The sequence below is a fragment of the Erithacus rubecula genome (genome assembly GCF_903797595.1).
Source record: "Erithacus rubecula genome assembly, chromosome: 3".
NCBI lineage: Eukaryota > Metazoa > Chordata > Aves > Passeriformes > Muscicapidae > Erithacus > Erithacus rubecula.
In genome coordinates this window covers 31,238,624-31,258,192 of record NC_136689.1, presented here as the reverse complement: position 1 = coordinate 31,258,192, position 19,569 = coordinate 31,238,624, and the positions used below count along the sequence as shown (strand labels likewise).

At 35.5% G+C, this 19,569-nt stretch overlaps 1 protein-coding gene across 1 annotated transcript in view; it reads right to left on the bottom strand.

Moving 5' to 3' along the window:
* Window positions 1–5,276: 5,276 nt before the first annotated feature.
* The window catches only part of AGMO (alkylglycerol monooxygenase), a 185,557-nt gene continuing 171,264 nt past the window's right edge, over window positions 5,277–19,569 (bottom strand). The window contains exon 13 of the mRNA XM_079302920.1: window positions 5,277–5,738. Coding sequence (XP_079159046.1) covers window positions 5,658–5,738 — 81 coding nt within the window. The 3' untranslated portion in view covers window positions 5,277–5,657. The remainder of the gene's footprint in view (window positions 5,739–19,569) is intronic.

Here is a 19,569-nt window from a genome sequence, read left to right as displayed (position 1 = left end):
ATGAATAATAGGAATATTGTTAGCAAAGAAAAAAAATGTATTCAAGTATGTATCTTATTATTAGCCATGAAGTCATGAAGACATTACTTTTTGCTTACAGTTGTATTTCTGATAAAATAATTAATATAAAAAAAAACAACCCAAAGGTGATCTGACCTTCAATGAGAGACTTTGTTCTCAGAATCTCAGAAACTTGCCTTTAATTTCTTCCATCAATCCCTGATCATCAGGCTCTCTTGTGTTAGACATCACTGTGAAATCTAGCTTATGATAATGGATAGAAAACTAGAAATACTTGAGGTTTTACAAAAATAAGTACATTGGTACATACCTACACTGCTGCAGTATGTAACACTTTACCTTCCCTCAAAGAATTTTTTTTTGCACTGCGATTAAAAGAAGAGCAAAAATAAAATCTTTGCTTTCAGAATGATTAAAGGTAGTGAGTCAGCCATGAGTCATGAGCAGAGAAAAGGTAAAGGACTGTTAGATCTGAAATCACAAATGCTGCTACGTGAGGCAAAAGAGTAATGCCATTATCTTCAAATAACAGGCTCATGACCTCAATGCAGACAGACAGCAGCAAAAGACATGATCACACTCAGTAAGTTAATAAGCTATTCTTTGATCTAAAAATCGTAGTTCACTTGTCTTACTGTATTTTTCTTTCCTGGCAAACATTTATAATTGTAATTTATGTGCTGATAAGTACTCACATTCAAGGATTGTGGAAAAAATGTAAGTAGCAGAAAACACCACAAATTCCATAGTGTTTAAAATGTTCCACGACTTTATTAATTTAATCTCTTTTTAATCAAATGTTGCTATCTATTATTTGGTTGTCTGTCTCTGCCACATTAAAATCAGCAGTTTAGAAAATAATCCCCAAAAACTGTCGTGGTACATCCTGGAGCAGAGAGACAGTGACAGCTAAAGCATGGTGCAGAAGGGACAAAAAGTAAATACAAGGAATTAATAACAAGGAAGCAGGAGAGGGAGTAGAACTGGGAAAAGAACAGTGCCATGTTAATGGAATGTAAATAGAAAATGAATCATTAGAGAAAACTAGGCAAATACAAGTGAAATAAATATAACAGTAACAATGTAAGAGCAGTGTATTATGTTTTTTGAGTGTTAGAAGATAATCTGTTGACTGATAGGAACAGTAAGTAAAAAGTAGGCACCTTTAGGTAAGTATTGGCTCTCATCAAACAAACAAACAAACAAACAAACAAAAAAATAAAGTAAAACAATAAAGTAAAAGATTTGTGGATATGGAATATACCACTAAGTACCTCCACACAAAACAAACGTCAAGAAAGGAGAGGATATTTTACAAAGATGAATAAACAGTAGAGCAAGAAAGAGAAAAATGGGGAGAAAGAATAAAGGAGGAAGCAGTAAAAATATAGCAAAGGGTGGGTGGGGTGGAGAGAATTCATTTTGTATCGCTTTTCTGTGCCAAACCATAAACACAAGGACACTCAGCAGTTCATTCTTACTCAATGTTTCCACATTTTTCTGCTGTTTTCCATAGGTGGGGCAAAAAAGACAAAGAACGGAGCCAAGCTTTCCATTGGCCTTGACATTAAAATGGAAGTGCTTCTCCAGCATGAGAGATACCTTATTTTTGCTTTATGTTGTGATTTGTACCTGAGTTTCAAATGAGGCATTTTAATACTTGTTTTCTCTACAGAAAAACTTCAAGTCCACAGTATATCTCTTGCTTGCTTTGCCCTAACTGCTGGGGCTGGAAGACAACAGGGCACATGGTGGTGAGGTCTGCATGTGCTGAGAGTTGCTGCAGGTCAGGTCCCTCAGAGAGCCAGCTTTTGGGCTGCTTTGTTTGAATCCCAAACTGAATTGCTGGTCACACACCAGCAGGGAACCAGGACACCCAGCAAAACTCTGCCTCATAGGCACTGTATATGCCTGTTCTGGAAAGAGAGGTTTTATGGAAAAAGAGTACACCAAGAATAGTTTTTTCCCATTCAGCATTAGCAATCCCAAGTGTTCAAAAACCATGAGTCGAGCCTCATGTAATTGCTGGGGTGTTTTAAAAGGGAAAATGTTTTAAAGTATATTAAAATCTCGTTTGCCTTTTAGATTTTGAACTTTCTATAGGTCTTGTTTTCAGCAGGCAAAAAGATTTCTTCATTCATACCATTTCAGGAGCCAGAGTTTTAAGAAAAACTTCAACTAAAAGCAACATAGTTTACATAATAGGCAATGCTTTGAGTGTTCTCTGAGAGTTACTATTGTTCCTGATGAACTATGTTGCTAAGACTTAATTACCTTTTTCGTCACAAATTAAAGAGGAAACAAGAAAAATCCAAACTCTTACCTTTAGTGCCATGAAGTTTAGTAGTTTCTTATCACACTGCATAAATTCCTGAAACCTCACATACATTTGCCTGTAAAAAGCTTTAAAATATCTGATCAACTACCTCCTTTAGCTGATGGTTTAAGTAATATCCTTAATCCCACAAATCTGAGAGAAAACTGAAGACAACACAGACAAGAGAAAGTGCCCTGGGTCCTTTACATCTGGCTGTTAACTGCCAGCATTTATCCAACAAAGTGCTCTGATTTCATTATACCAGAAAGGATATGATGTTAGCCACTCTCAGGAGTAAGCAATCATGCAACTCTGTTACATCTAATCAATGCACCTCACGAATATTTGAGTTGCAGTAAATATTGCATCGTTCTTGTTTTCATACAAGGAATGCTCAGCCCTGATTCTGAGGTCAGCAGCAAGTTTTTTGGTGACTTGAATGGTGCAAGGACAGGTCTCAAGTGACACAGTATTCAGTTGCTTACTTCTGGGTTTTCAGTAACTTGATATTCTTGTGTACACAGTCCAGGGAAGGCCATCAGTAGGGATGTGACATTACAACAGCTGGTAGGAGCAGGGGAATCGCTTTTTAACAGTCCTGATGAAAAAAAGTTCTGTTTATCCACATTTTTCTCCTAAGGTGTATCACTGGGGAGTTTAATAACAAACAAGACCAAAAGCAAGTCTTACGCAACAGTGCAAATTACAAATGTTATTTATGAAGTTCAATGCTTGGATATGTGAGGCTAGGCTGTTAGTCTCTAGAATGTTTTTTCTTTCTAGAGACCTGAAAGAGTTGTTTACCAGAGGAAAGAAAGTTACTCATATAGTATCTATTAGTTCTGCATCAATATTTTTTTCACTACTGTCCTCACATAATTCACCTTATTTCACTTGATCCCACATGATTGTTCAAACCACATGACATGGTCAAATTCTAAAGAAATAAGTAATGGAATATTTAAAAACTGAGGACAGAAAGCTGGCTTATCAAAATATCATGGTACAATGAGCATCGTTTTCAGTTTGCATTAAACTAATTGAATTAAAAGCATGATATATATTAACTGCACATAATTCAATTCAGTGGCCAAAGAGTCTCCAAATTCTCCTGATTACTCCCACCCAGACACCTTTGGGATGATTATTTCACTCTTTGCAGTGGATACAAAACCAGCATAAACTAGATCCAGCAGTGGTGTTAGGTGCCTAAAATATGATATAATTTGTATTTCTAAAAATTTGTGACAAGCAAGTTGACAAGGATACAGTTACTTACCACATAGCTACTGAAAGAATAGTGCAAAGACATTTCTAAGAGCTTGTCCCTGAAACTCTCTTCTCCAAGAATGGCAAATCCTGGCTTTCAGTCTACAGCCAAAGGATTGCTCATACATACCCAGGTGGTGTTATTGTAAAGCACACGAGTCTTGCACATCCACCACGAGCCTGTTCAAGCCTTCAGGAGCTGCTCTCAGACCCTACTGATCAGTGGAAGACTGTTCCACTCCAGCACCTCACTTTCAAACAGCCTATACACAATGGCAAGTCCCTGGAAGCAAAACATTTGGGATCTAAAAAACCTTAGAAAAGTGGAAATTTGTTTGGCCTCTGCTTTAATGACTAGCTTGTCCTCATCAGACATATTGTACACTTGCCCTTGAAATCACTTTCCTTTTGTTAATATCTGACATTCCATAGGACAGCTTTAAAATTAATTTAATTTTACTTAATTCTTCATTGTTGCCCCTCCAAAACTGTCAGTTTTCAAATGCAGAAAATGTTATATTTTAATCTGTTCCTGTCTCTTTGAAGGATTAATTTTGATAAGGAAACTGACTTTTAATATGATTTTTTGCTATGCCATATTAAACTGACCATGTCAGCATTACAGATTTGGAAAAGAGAGGCACACTAACTCAAAGGGCCATATAAGAAGTTTGTAGATTTTCTTGTACTTCTACAATCAGTTTTTGTTATTTTTAAATGATATATTAAATAACCTATCATTGAGGTTCCTTTTAATGCAAGCATTTTGATAGTTCTATTTAACATTTAAGATAATACAATCACTAGATATTGCAACAATTTTATATAAATAACATTACTGTGTTTCTGAAAATTTATTGGACATATCCCATCCCACAGACAGTGGCATCTGCTACAGCTAGAGATGGAAAATATGGGTTAATTAAAAGTAGGCTGCCTAAATCTGAGATGTCTGAATAAAATGGGTAAAAAAACAGAACACTAACTTAAACTAATTTTTAAATCCAGGTATTATTACTAATTTGAAGCATCTAAGACAGACTCCACTTTTTAGCTACTTGACTTTAAGCACTTCTAAAAGGCTTGGAGCCAAAAGAAAAGTTGGATGAGTGTGAGGAAAGAAAAACAACCTAGATCAAGTATTTTTGCCAATCCTGCTGTTTGGAGACTCCCTCTACCATTTGTATTTAATTTTCCTATCTTAGTACACACCATCTTTCCAAGAGCTTCTGAAAGACAAGACATGCATCTCCCCTGACATCACCCAGCAGGAAATTACCAGAAATGAAGGGCTCAGCCCTGCAAATATTTTGTCACGTGAGTGTCAGTGGGATACCCACATGCACATCCTGGTTTGATCACTATCTAAAGCTGGCAAAGCAGGTGTATTCTGTAAATAACTCAGCCTAAACTGCGTGTCTGCATTGTACAACACATACATCAGCCAATTTTATTGAAGATGTTTCAACTCATACTAGGTTGAGTTATTTTATCATGCTGTTTTTAATAATTTTCTTGCCTTAACTACTCATCCTCATGTAGCTATGTTATGAACACTGAATTGGGCAAGACATAGAGATTCTGGTGTAATTCAATCATTACAGAAAAAATAACATTCACATATGTTTATGTTTAGGCCCAATAAGAAGACAGTCAATCACATTATAGAAGGTTACATCGGATATGATTTTAATTATTCCTCTTGTGAAAAATACTTTTCACATAATATTACTAACAAAATCATTGCAAAATGAAATTAGTTTGACATGATTTCTAAGAATATGTAATCCTATGAATGTAAAAATCTATGATTGAACAAATATTTGATTTAAACTGGGATGAAATTAAATTTTTCCTTAAAAAAATCAAATAAAAATGAATATACACCCTTAAGAATCTTTCAAACCTTCACCCAAAAATCACAAATCTCTCATATCATAGGTGAACTGATTGCAATTCAGCATGATTCACGGTTGATTAATTCCAAGGAACTTAGAAGGTTATTCTAAAGTGCTGTTTCCATATTTAAGGTGATGTTAGATCTGCTCTTTCAGTGGTGTTTGTCTTTCAGTGAAGTGATCCGCTTCATAATTTGGATTCCCCAGAATGCAGCACAGAGGGAAAACAAGACCTACAACACAGAATTTACAATTAGAATGAGAAACATTATACGAGGTTGGGTACTTTTTTGGTTGGGTTTTTTTCTTTAGTTCTGCTGATCTGTAAACATAATGAACGGGTGAAAACAGAGAAGTTGAGGTAAAAAACCCAAGAATTCTAGGTATACCAATAAATTCACTTTAGAAAAATATGCTTTCTTTTTTGTACTGCTCTTTATAATGGACATTCCTGTTGAATTTTGACAAATGATCTGAAGAATGCTGACACTAAGTGGCCTCATAGGGTATGACTAAGCTTAAACTGGATCTATAGCAAAAGAAGTGTTCAAATTGCAACACAACACATAAGTACTTATTCCCCAACCTGCTGTTCAGGATGAGGTATAAGGTAGATTAAAAATAACTTAAAAGTGCAATACTCTTTATCTTGTCCTTAGCTTTTTGCAATTTTATTTTTTTATTTGGTGAATTTATTGAGAGATCTAATGATTTTTTTTCAAAAGCTTATGTGCTGAAAACTGCATTAGAATGAATAGGAAAGACTTAAGAGTAAAGTCTAAATTAAGTAAAAGTTCTGTTTAGAACCCACAATGGAGCAAGATAAAACTTGCACATGAGATATTTTGTATTTAGAATTGTCTGGAAGGAACCTTTGTCTTTCACAAAGAAAAATTGCTCTAACCTGGAAAATTTCAAAATTAAGGCAGTTGTTATTGGTTACTGAAGTGATTTTTTTCTGTGAGTAAAACAAAACAATTTATTTATACTGAAAGATATTTTAATAATAGTTTTTGCTTGAAAGAGGAAATTTTGACACTAAATTTTTGAGTCAGGTTATAATAATTCTTTTTTCAGGTCAATCTGCTATCTAAAGGTCCTGACTAGAAAAGCTCTAATTTTAACATTAACATAATTTAACATTCACCATTTAATAATGCATAGCCCAAAGGTCTACTTCTGTCTTTAACTACACAGTCACTCACTGAAGTACATGGGATCAGAATGTCCAACATAAATAATAAATTACCATAATACCCAAAAGGTACTAATTTTTCACTTAGTGAAGGCAGTGTCTGCTCTGATCCCTCTCAGAATCTTTTCAGGACAGGTACAGGCTTCATGCAATGTGTATGTTAGGTGTACATGCTTATGCATGCTTAGTAGCACAAGATGAAAATAGAACAACATAGGAGTAAGCAAAATTCAAATAAAAAATGAAAATCCCCCAATTTTCATTCAATTTTTCTGAATTCCAATTATTTTCATTGAAGGCTTTAATTCTATTTGAGCAGGGGGTAGGCTGTCTACTGTGTTAAAAACACCAATGATGCTGTTGGTACTGTACTTGTGGTCCTATTTGTAGGAAAGACTCATAAAGTGCTCACCAAAAGATTTTTTTTGTAGAAGTTTCAGACTTTAGGTATGAAAGATTTAACTTCTTTTTATTTTCTTATTATCACAAACACCTTGCAAAGCTCTATAGCTCTATTTTTATAGCTATTTTTATAGGAAAGTCTTTTTAAACAGGCCTTCTTAAAACTGCAGTCACACACTGCATGTTTTTTGTGAGATTTCTCTATGCTGAGATGCTCTGCAGAAGAAATCTAACTACAAATAACTATCTGTATTTCTGATCTGGCTGTTATGCAACTGAGATGACTGTAAATTGTGATGTACATAAAACAATGACTTGCATACAATACAATCTTACTGTGGAAAAAATCTTTGCCGTGCTATCTCCAGAAACAGAACTTGCCACTTGTCATAATTAGTACTTCTTTGACTCATTAATAAACTTCTTTCATTCCTCACCTCAGAAAGATCACCCCTATTCCTGGAAGATGCATTAAATATAGAACTATTTCATTTTCAGAAGAAGCACATTTAATGACTGAGGTGCAGGGCATTCGTGGGGGATTAATGACTGTTGGGAGATGATGATGATCACCTGAAGAAGCACAGCCATGGGCCATTAAGCCCCAGGAAATGTCCTCAGCTAAAGATGGTTATTGCTATTATAGTCTGAAAATGAACAAAAATATCTCAGGTGAATTTCTCTTTTTTAAATGAAGTGATGCAGTTGCTTCTTTCTTAATTAAATTCTTTACTGTGAATTTCCTAAAGCATGCAATCAATGCTTGTGGGGGAGTATTTTGAATTGCAGTTATTATATCCAGAACGGAAAAGCACATACTGCACACTGTGGATCTGCAAAACTAGTTTGGCTTCACAATTCTATAAAAGCATTGATTCACTGCCTATCAGTGTCAGGACTGCCAGTACTTGATGGAAATAATGCATTCAAGAAGCAATAATGCTGCAAGGTTCTGAGAGGTGGAGGGGCTAAGAAAAACCCAAACATCAGGATAAAAAATTAAGGGGCCACATCCTTACTTGCATGACAGCAATTCTGGCTGTCTGCACTCTGTAATGCTGAGCTGCCCTGAACAGAGCCAGCTGTATGGGGCTACCAAGCAGAAACTTGCTGTGTAGGTTGGAGTTCAGTTTCTTTTGATTGCTGCTACATATTTTGGAGTCACAAGGCTTGACCCACTTGAATGAATCCTGCAATCAGGTGGTGTCAGGAATGGAAGGCTCAGAGACAATACGTGCCAGAACTCTGAGCAGACAATACTGTGGGCAGCAGGAAGCAGAAAAAGAGCATTCCACCAGACAAGCTGAACTATAGTTGACCAGTATTTTTCTAATGCCCTTGGGAAAATATATTTCCTGAATCCTATGTGCAGATATTTTGTCTTTTCTATTCAACACTCTCACATGCTAATGAGTTAGGTTTTTTTCTTAGTTGTTTGGTTTTGGGTTATTACACTTTCTAAATTATTTTAACAGAAATTCTCATTTCTTCTTATATTGTCCAAACCACTAATATTTGTCCTTTGATAAAAATATTCACATATTGGTTTCATAATTCAGCTGGTTTTGAAAGAATGAGTGAATTTCGTGTTATACCTTTTTCTTTTTTACACTGAACTAAATTCCCCTACCAACAATATGACATAAGAACAATAATTTAACTTCTGTCTTAAAATGAAAAATTACAGTGGAGAATAGTTATATATGGAAGAAGTCTAAAAGCAGGATTTCTCACAACCCTATATTTAGCCAAGTTAAATGCAAAGTTTTTGCCACCCTAATATAAACACTTGTTACACTTACCTGTTCAAGTAACTACAGATTAATTATAGACTGTCCTTTAGACTGCTGGAAGGGTACAAATATTTACATTACCTCCTTTCATACAGACTATTTCCATACAGCCCATATTCTCTCCCTGAGTTGCAGAAATGCAAATAACATTATTCACAAGAACGAAGATGGCTTAACTAATGGATTGACTGAGTCTGCTCTTCACAGGAAATTCCCACTGGAGCAATCGAAGTTTATTAGGCTGTAAAGTACTTTAAAATCATTAGCTAAATTCAGGCACCCACTTCTGCATGATTAGCTTTGTGGCTGAACACTAATGTTGCTTTCTGCCATTTTCTCTTTTGTAATGTCTTTGTATATCTGAGATGCCTAGACATGATGTCTTTCTTTCCTCCTGCAGATTTCATCTGGATAGAATTAGAAGGCTTCAGACATTGCTCTAAAAATGTAGACAAATGTCCAAAGATAGTTCTGCATTAAAGAGAAAGAAGAGTCTTGAACCACACCACCTCAGATCCTTTTCCAAAATCATTCAATGATTCTCTGACATTTCTCAGATTCTGCCTAGACATGTTCACTTCAAATTTTGCTGCCGAGACAACTTGCAACTGTTACCCACAACTTCTGGGGTACATCATCATATGAATGGGCATGCTTATATTGAATTTTCTGAACACCTCTGTGCTGGATAATGTATTCTTAGCTCTGGAGAGGGCTCAGAAAGATCAGCACATCCATATATTTAATTGAGTTTGCTGTTCACATCATAGATTGGACCTGGTACTGGCAACTATGATAAACAGTCCTCTCAAAGTGTTGCTGAGCATTGTCAAAGTTATGTCAGAGTAGTTTGATACTACAAAATAAACATGATTAAGGCACTTTTTATGACCTTTACATACAATTTTGGACATGGCTTCTTCACAGGTACTAGACAACTTCATACCATGAATAGTAAGGACAGTATACTTTTTAGACTTTGTCTGACAAGGCTGTGGGTGTGTAATGTCACTGTCTTTTCCAACTAAAGATGGAGATCTTGATAAAAAGGCTGAAAACTTGATAATATTAATAACAAAAGTATTGCACGAACTATTCCAGATTTCACAAGTACCCAATTGCATTTTTCACCAATACCATATTTTGTTTTCCCATTTCTCAACAGATGACTGTTACAGGTGCTGAAATACACAAGATGACATAGTAAGCTTCTTCCCCCACTTCTGAGACATAAATTTTCTATTTCTGAACATCAGGATTTGGATAATAAATAGATCTTCATTCTCGGTACTGTTTGGAGAAGAGCAGTCTGAGGCTAGTAGAGAAATGCCATAACATTAGCAGCAAATACAGAAATCATGAATCTTGTACAGTGCACAGACCAAGCAGATTGCACTTTAAAAGAAGTTGCAATAATAATAGATGGAAAGAGAAGCTAGGAAACAGGAAGGTTCCTCTTCAGTGTGATGATCCCCTTATACTTGGAAATATATGCAGAAGAAAGAGGGAAGCCGATTTTTTTTTTTTTTTTTTTGTGTGTGTGAAGGAATGTGGATACAGGGGAACAGACACAGCTACAATAATAGTGTCTTCAAAGCTTTTGTTCAGTATTTCTGTAAAAGTAGCAGATGTTTGGAAATTCTCCATAAAGGTTCATGGCACACCTTCAGACTCCTGGTGCAGCAGGTCTCACAGATTGCACACCCCTGACCTAGAACAAGGTGTGCATCTGATGCTCCTGCTCACTGCAGGGAAGGTGGAACCAGACTATCTCTAGAGGTCCCTTCCAAGCCTAACTATTCTATGACTCTGTGATTAAGGATTTAGCAAAGCATCTTCAACAGCCTCCAAACATATTGATAGTTCACTCACAGTGGTTTCTTCTTTTATGACATACCCATTGGTTTTATACTTCACTATTAACAAATAAAGAGAAAACAATAGGGAAGAGATATATACACCTTTGTGTTCTGTTAAATGTTTTAAACATTCCTTCTTTTATTAAAATATGGTCTGAGACTCTAAGGCTAGATAATGCATGAAAACACAGGCTGCAAAAGCCCAAATACCTTAGAAGGCTTATATTACCTACCCAGGAAAGACAAAGAAAGATTTGGAGAAAGAGTATCTATTTCTCAGTTGCTTTCACAGCTGGACACATCCTCAGTATGAAATCAAGTGCACTGCAGAGATGTCTGAGCTAGCAAGCACATAAGCTGCTAAATCTCAGCACAGCAACACCAGCTTGACTCTGTCTTTCCTGGCATTGCACACAAGCTAGTAAGTCACATTCCTCAGTTAAATACATGGGGATTTTTGCACAGACAGTGCTATTGCAGTTTTATGTAGACCTAAAATGGCTTATGTGCAAGCAGCATGTTATCTGGCATCATGTCCTTCACTCAGGAGAGTCAGTCCACTGCCTCTCAAATCACTTGTGTAGATAAATGTATCCTATTGAACTGTTACCTACAAAATACCTTCTCTCTTGAGTCACAGGATAATTCACAACCTAAGCACAAGGATTAGAAAGATTTTACCTCATTCCCCAAAAGACAAAAATAGTTACTGAAGTGGGAAGCTTTCCTGTCAATCATATGAATAGGAATCCCAAAATATGCTAATTATTAAATCTTCACCTTGCGATGACCTAATGCAAGCTGGAGAAAGGATCAACATCATACTGATTAACATGTATATAAACTCTATCCCTTCACTATAAAATTTGTCTCATAGTATTTTATTGAAACATCTGAGAATACTTTCTATAGTGTTACCTAATTCCATCTATAAATTTTCAGATCACCCTAAAATGTTTATATCAACTTGTCCTCAAAGTAAAATCATGTTAAAGAGAAAAATCCTTTTTATCATTTAAAAACATTTTAAAATAACTTCTGAACCAAGTCGGTTACATAGTTTTGCTATTAATTCTCAAAAAAATGAAAATTAGTGTTTAGAATTATCTATCATCATCTGAGCTTAAAAATTCCATAAACCTGTGACCAAAACTTACAATTTACAATTTTAAGTTCTAGAGCACAACAGTATTCTAGTTTCTTTCATATTGTTTTAGTTTTATTTCTGACACAACAGTTCTGAAAAACAAGTTCAAAGATCAACAGTTTCAGAAGGCCTTTATTCTGAATGTCACCTTTTGTATTTGAAATGCTCAGAAAAGTTGGTAAAATGATGGTAAAATGAAATTAAAAACTTAGATAACCAGTAAACCAATTTAATGCCAGTTTAATCTGTTGTAGGCTAACAGGCCAAATAATATTGAAAGTATTATGAAGTTCATTGTGAGTTCATTGAAGAAATGAAACATTTGAGAAAACTGTCTTTCAGTTTGGCTAAATTTGTTGAGTTTATTATCTTAAACATTTAAACAAGAATTGTGTCCATCGAGATGAAACATCTCATTTACTTTTACACCTGTCAGCACCTATAGCACAGCTGCATGCACCACACTGCATCGTTTCTAGCTCAAACACAACTTGGAGGGTTATACAGACATCTGCAAAAAAGCACTTCACTTCACAAGATATTACTTAATTTATAGGTAAAGAACAGTTTAATCTTCTTTATTTAAAAAAATGAGGCTTATTTTACCTTAACTGATAGATTACTGCGCAAATCTTATATTTTATCAAATTTATATTGTTCTCTTTGGCTTAAAGAATTGAATGCTTTTAAATTCAGCATTCTAAGTGAGAAAGGATGTACATATATGTAAGAATAAGGGTACACTTCTATGGTCATGGCTGTAAGAAAAGTTTAGGTACCATACTGCTTAATCCTGCTTTGAATAAAGTTTTGCTTAAAAGATGGGACACATTAATTAAAGGAACAATGGAGATGGGAGCTCTCCTTTATGCCTTCATCCTTGCTTGAAAATACAGGAAAAATTACAGCTACAGGGGAAATAAAAAATAAAGGTAGTTTGTACATGGAAGAAAAATTGCTAAACATAACATTTCAGAATTTGGACAAGATAGTACTTGGCTGTGCAATATTTTCCAAAGAGGCATCTACAGACATAATTCAATCTCTTCAAGCCTTTCATTTTTATTTCAGTTTAATACAATACTACACTCAAGCGATATTCAGTGTCCAACCTCTCCATCATTAGCAGACATAAAATATTCTTTGTTTCTATAAGGATGCCTTCTTTTCAGAGTGCAGCTGAAGTGCACTACCACCCTGGCAGGTGGTGAAGAGAACCAAGAGTGCTCTGTCAGCCTGAAGAGCTGACAAAGGTGCTGCAAAGTGATCTCCACTCACTGGTATACTAAATATCCTCTAGAGAGAGGGCTGACTAGCTATGAGCTCCAAAATGGAAATTTTTCCACTGTATGTGGGGAAAAAATATTAAAAAAGTAATCCCAGCCTTTAAGTATAACCCACAGACATTAGATCACTGATGGGAAAAACTTTGCTGCAGATGTTGAAAAGACATGATGGGGAAAAGCTGGCTACTGTGACTAATGGCAAACGTGAAAAAAAGGATTAAGAATGTGCAGAGAGGGATAAAACAATTGAGTGACAAGCAGAAGGGATTTCCAGTACAGTGAAGAAACACCAGAAAAGTATTCAAGACAGACAGTGGAAGCTCAAGGCTAAAAGTCACTCTAGATGAAGATTTCTCTTAAAGCCAGCATGTCATAAGGAGAAATTAATCCTTTAATTAAAAAATGGAGAACACAGAAGGCTGTTCTCAGCATTTAAAAAAACCAAACCAAGTCAACCAATTTCTGAATGAAGGAAATGGGTCAATATTCACTGATATCATAAAGGAAAAAGCTTGCCATGGAAGATAAATGTCCAAAATAAAGATGGAACACAGCCATCCTGCTGGCCAGCCCTCTTTTGAGGCCAAGGGCAGTAAACTGTGACTGGTTTTAAGTTTTTAATTTCAAGGAGAATAAAAATATGCTGAGGTCAATCCAGCACTCTGCCCATTCCTTCACATGGAAAAATAGATGTTGATTTCTCTCTTCCCTGCTCTCAAAATTCTTCCTGTGGTGCAGTTTGTTGCTTCTATTCTTGCCTGGGGAACCTCCCATCTATTCCAAAACATCAGTATCTTTCAATTATATAAAAGAAATTGACATTAACCATTGATGTATTCAAATGAGCTAAATTATTCATATTTCCACTTATTGTATAAATCTAATATAGTTGTATTGTTTAATTAGGTTAGAGGAAAAAAACTACATGGAATAATATATGTGACCTTTTACTAGGTAAGCTATGGTCCAAATGAAACTTCTGCATGGAAGGCGCAGAGCTGACTTGGAGAAGGCACATCCAGAAGGGAAGAATCAAAGATTATATCACAAAATGAAAGAGAAATCATAATTTTGATGAAAAAGCAGGCACTTACATTATAACATTTCTAAAATATATAAAAATAGCAAAACAAAAATTTAAATATCTCTCTTTTCCTGGAATATGTGAGGTTCATAATAGTATTTTTGAAATCTGGGTATACTGAGGAAAAACATGTAATTGAGCAGAGATGGGAGATACTAAAGAGAAACCAAATACACAAATATCCTGTGAGGAATATTCATCAAGGAGGAATACATCAGGAAAAAAAATGGAGTTAGAGTAGCTCACAAACAAAACGTCTCAAAGTAGCAGTGCTGATACAAAAAGATGTATCAATATGAAAGATATTAACCGAAGCATTTATATATAACTATTATATAACATATATGTTATTCATTATATTATGTTTTATATATTAATTATATAAAAGAAGCATTTAATGTATTGATCCAATCTACTGAATGTTGGTGAAGTCTTTAAGAGAAACAAGATAAGCTGTATATAGTCATGAAGAAGACTACAAGAATTATAGATGGGTTCAGAAAAATAGACCTGTAGGAAAACTTGAAGCAATTCTGTTGTGTATTCTTGAGAAAACAAACAAAAATACTCAGGAGGGAAGCAATTTTTTTACATGTAAAAGACTAATACAAAAAGAAGAGATGATGAGTTAGTGTTTATGGTAATGGAAACAAAAACCAAACCTAACTAAAATTGTCATTAGATAATAGATGGTTTAAGGATGGTACAGTATTGGAATCAGCTATGTATGGAAATTGGTCTGTAAATGGTTAGACAGGCATGTGTCTATCAGGTAACTGTACTTGATCTTTCTCCAGTGCAGGATCTCTGGTATTTCTGTTTATTCACAATGAATATAAAAGCACTCTTCACTTCTAACTAACTTTTTCTCAGACCTACTTTGCCAACAGAGGTTAATAAAGATATTTCTGCTTAGCACAGGGAGCAACCATGACTTAGCAACTATTTTTTTTGCAATAACCAACCTTGTGCAAGACTTCACCAATTTCAGTCTCAGATGTGGTTGTTACCTTAGCAAAGATATGAAAAGCAGAATCTGATGCTTCTTTCCCACCTACACCCCCACGCTCCCCCAGTTTCTGGCACTGCATGTGGCTGAACCTGCTTCCCATCAGAGAAGTCATAGGACTATTATATTCAGAGATCAGTCTGCCTTGCCTCTTCAGACAAGAGCTGCAAAGGCTGATGGCAGAAGCATGAGCTAATTTGCTCCTACTTTGTCCTCAGCATACTCTACACTAAAGCCACAGGACTGCACAGTAAAAATAACTTGCCTTTAAGACTGAAAGAGTAATCAAGTAGTTAAGGTAAAAGCCTGGAATGCTGGGCTATTCAATCTGCATACTTTGCCATAGATCATGCAGCACAGAGCAATACATTTAGTCTCTGCAGTTTCTTAGCTGAAAAAAAAAAAAAAAAAAAAAAAAAAAAGTGACTGTTTCCCCAAAATAGAGTTAATTTCCAATCTCTGTCTTACTAAAATCCAAGATAGTTTCCTTTACTACAGTATTTTCTGAGAAGACAGACATTTCAAAAAGACATGGATTTGGCCTTCTCTGTTCTTTTTCCAACAATCCTCATATCAATAATTACAAATCCTTTTTTGTTTATTTAATCTCAACAACAATGTACTTGGATAAATACAACAGATCCTTAAAAATCAGATAATTGCATGCATTTCTTATGTCACCCCAGCTGTTGTGCAATCTTAGTTCCATAAATCATGGCACTGACCACATGAAGAGCTAAAAATGGTGTGAGAATTTATTTCTGTCTCATGATTATATTGGTTTTAAAAAGTCACAAATCACAGTAATACGAACAACGACAGAATGTTGTAAAAAATACCAACCCAGGCTTCAGTTTTATAGCAACATATCCTTTCTAATTCTAAGTTTTTGGGCTGGGTGTTTGTTTTGGCGTTTCTCCCCCTACATTGAACTCTGCATTAAAAAGCATGTTGTGCCCTGAATATGTTCATCTTGGAAGGGCTATTTAGTATTGTTGTATTTGTATGTCAAAGGAGGACTGAAGTCTCAACAATAGTTAACCTCTCCCATGGTGAGTGAATAAAAGGTCAGAGACCCACATGTGGCTTGCAGCCTGGGGAATTTCTCTCAGTGTTCTGCCAGGGATGGGACTGCCTGAATGATTTCTCCCATAAGTTTTAAGCCATAAACTGCATCCTACTTGGCTTGCTGTGCCAAAACTAGACCCAAGGGTATTCAGAGTCTTTGCTGATGGGAAAAAATGAGTGCTTCCTATGGAAGCCACAGATGTTTTCCTGAGAGAGAGACAGAGAGACAGAGAAAGAGAGAGAGAGGGAGCACAGATGCTCAAATATTTCTCTACTTTTAATTTCTGACTACCTGTTCTGGCAGCAGTTCCAAGAAAGGGGGAGGACAGAGGCAGGCATCCAGCTGCTTTCAATAAAACTTGGCAGTACAGGTAGTCAATGCCTAAACAACAAAAGTGTCCAAAATAAATTGTTTTTCTGGATTTGAAACTATGAATAGGTGAAAGCATGTACTAGCGCTCCTCATCTTCCCATTTTGAGCAGAAATTTAGTGATCAGGATAATTACCCTAGATTTGAAAGCAGAGAATTTTTAACTCTTGAAAATATATCACTCATAAAAGTGGACATCTGTATGAATATAAATATATACATACATAGTCTGTCAGAGGATATATAAAATATGCATATCCTACACATTTGCTGGAAAGATTTGTTTCTTCCATCAGGCAGTAGGTTGATGGTCACAATATGGTTTTGATTTGCATTGTGAGGCCATAGTTATCCCCAAGTCAAAGAAAACACTTATGCAAAGTCATATTATAAACTGATTTGACCCAGAATTGTATTTACATCAGCTACCTCAGAAATTTCACTGAAGTTTAATTACATTAGGATGAGGCTTATGATACTGTTTAGTAACTGTTAAGTCATTATTCATACCTGCCATTTTTTTGCCTATACATATTAATGTCCAAAGATCCTTTCATAGACACACTTGATTAAAAGTCTATGTTTCTGTTCTGGACAGGTTACATAGCTGTTTGAAACCTTTATAATATCACCATTCAACACTTTTCTCCAGTTCTACCTTTTGAAGCATTATGTAAGGATTTCTTTAATGGGATCAATTAGTCCAGTTAAAACACATTAAATGGATGTAAGTGGAAAATGAAGAGCAGATAGCTATAGCTGATAAGTAAACAGTAGAACAGCATATATGTAAGACTGTAACCCTCCTGGATTTAATTGTTCTTCATTGCTCAATTAATGAGCAGAAGCAGTCTGAGCTAAGCTTACAGCTCAGCAGTTTATCTGCTTATTTTAAGGACAGCTCTGTCCATCTCGTTCATAGTTGTACCTGTTTGCTACCTGCCAACAGGCTACCTGCCCTTCCTCTTACAGCCTTTTTTCCTATGAAATGGAAAAACATCTGTCTATCAACAAGGGAAGTAAGCAGATGAACACTGATGTCTGCAAAATCTTTGGGAAAGTGCTTGTTGGAAAGAGTAGCTCTAGAAAGTTCTTATTTTCCCAGAAGACAATCAAAAGGGTATTATCGCCACAAGACATTTGAATGATGTTCATTTCAAAACACATCATGCTGCTTGAACAGCCACTGGCCACTCTTCATCAGAGCAATCCCTCTCCACCCAATTGCTCAACAAGACCTTCACTTACATTCCATCCCCCAATTTTGGGGGTTTTATGTCTCAATTGCTACCCAGACACCAGACATCTTTTTCTACATCAGCTCAGGAATCAAAATGCAATTGCAATTGCCAGTAGAGTGCAATAGCTTTGGCTTGACAGTCTCCACAAAGGTAATGTTCAGTATCTGAGTGCTCCTTCAAACCAGGGAAGCTTTAAAGCTGGCTAAGCCAAGTCCAACATAGAAGAAAAAATATTTCTAAAGCATAAGGATAAGAAGTTAGATCTTCTCTAGGTGGTGATCTCATAGCTTAGCCATGTAAGCTTCTGCTCCCCTCTTAGAGATAGAAACCACCAGCAAGATGGACCATGTATGAATCCTTCTAGGAAAGAACAAGGGGAAGAAAGTGATTTCACTTAACCAAGCCATGAGAAGTCAGCGAGTCTGAGCTTATAAGAAAGTAATGAATTCAGAAAAAGAACTACTGTATCTAAGCCACACCTTGCCTAAAACTCTTCAAATAGGGAAAAGTGTTATGGGAATTTTGCTGCCTTTATTATACAATAGAGTTTGATTCTACCATGTCTCATTCTTTAGTAACTCATGTATTGAACTTGCAAAAGCACCAGTGCCTCACCTTCCTGTTTTCTTGTCCCATTTTTCAAACAGCAGCTAAAAAGTGAGCAATTCTCCCTCTTTTTCTCCAAACTAATTGACAGAGGTCTTAAAGCAAGGTGTGTGCCCAAGATTAAGTTTCCATTTGCAACAATCAGAATAAATCCCTAACTACCCATTTAAATGAAACAATGAAACCATTTTCAGTTGTTCATTTTTGGATTACCAATTAATCTAGGTAATAGTACGTTAATCTATAGTTTTAGTTTAATTATTTGAAATATTTTGCTGTGCTAGGTGTTTTAAATTTTTTTCTACTCTTAAACTCATTCATAATGAATCCTGTCATATTTACTGAAATTTTCCCTTTTGTTTACATCCTTCAAAATCTCCCAGAATAGAAGCTTTTTGCAGTTATGTATCAGCCATGTCATTCTTTCATAAGTATTATAAAACTCTCTGCTTTTTTTTCTATTTTTTGTAAGCCTGTATACTTAAATACTGAATAATATAGAAATATGGAAAATAAGTGCTATCATTATAATCATTAGAGCAAGATAATGAAAGGAAACAGGATTACAGAAGTGTGGACACAGCCTTGACAAATTTATATATATATATATTTATATATATATGTGTGTGTGTGTGTGATATAAGAACTAATATTACAACCCTTTCTCACAAAATCTTACAGAAGCCTACAGGAGGGCACATATTAAAAACACAGCATTAAGTATGAAAATCTGAAAGAAATCCAGTGTCTTTTTTCAGCAATGAGAACAAATATTATATCATAAAAATGAGTTAAGTAGCTCAGCAACAAGACAATCTTATAAAATAATCATAGGCACATCTGTAGTGATGTCAGATAATAGAATCTGAGGAGAGGGTATTACAGACAGCCTGGACTATGGCATTGAGTCTTATGACTGTTAAAGAAAATACTGTTAGATACTACAAGATTAGTCTCTCTAAGGAATTTACTATTGATATCATAATGACACTATCAGAGAACA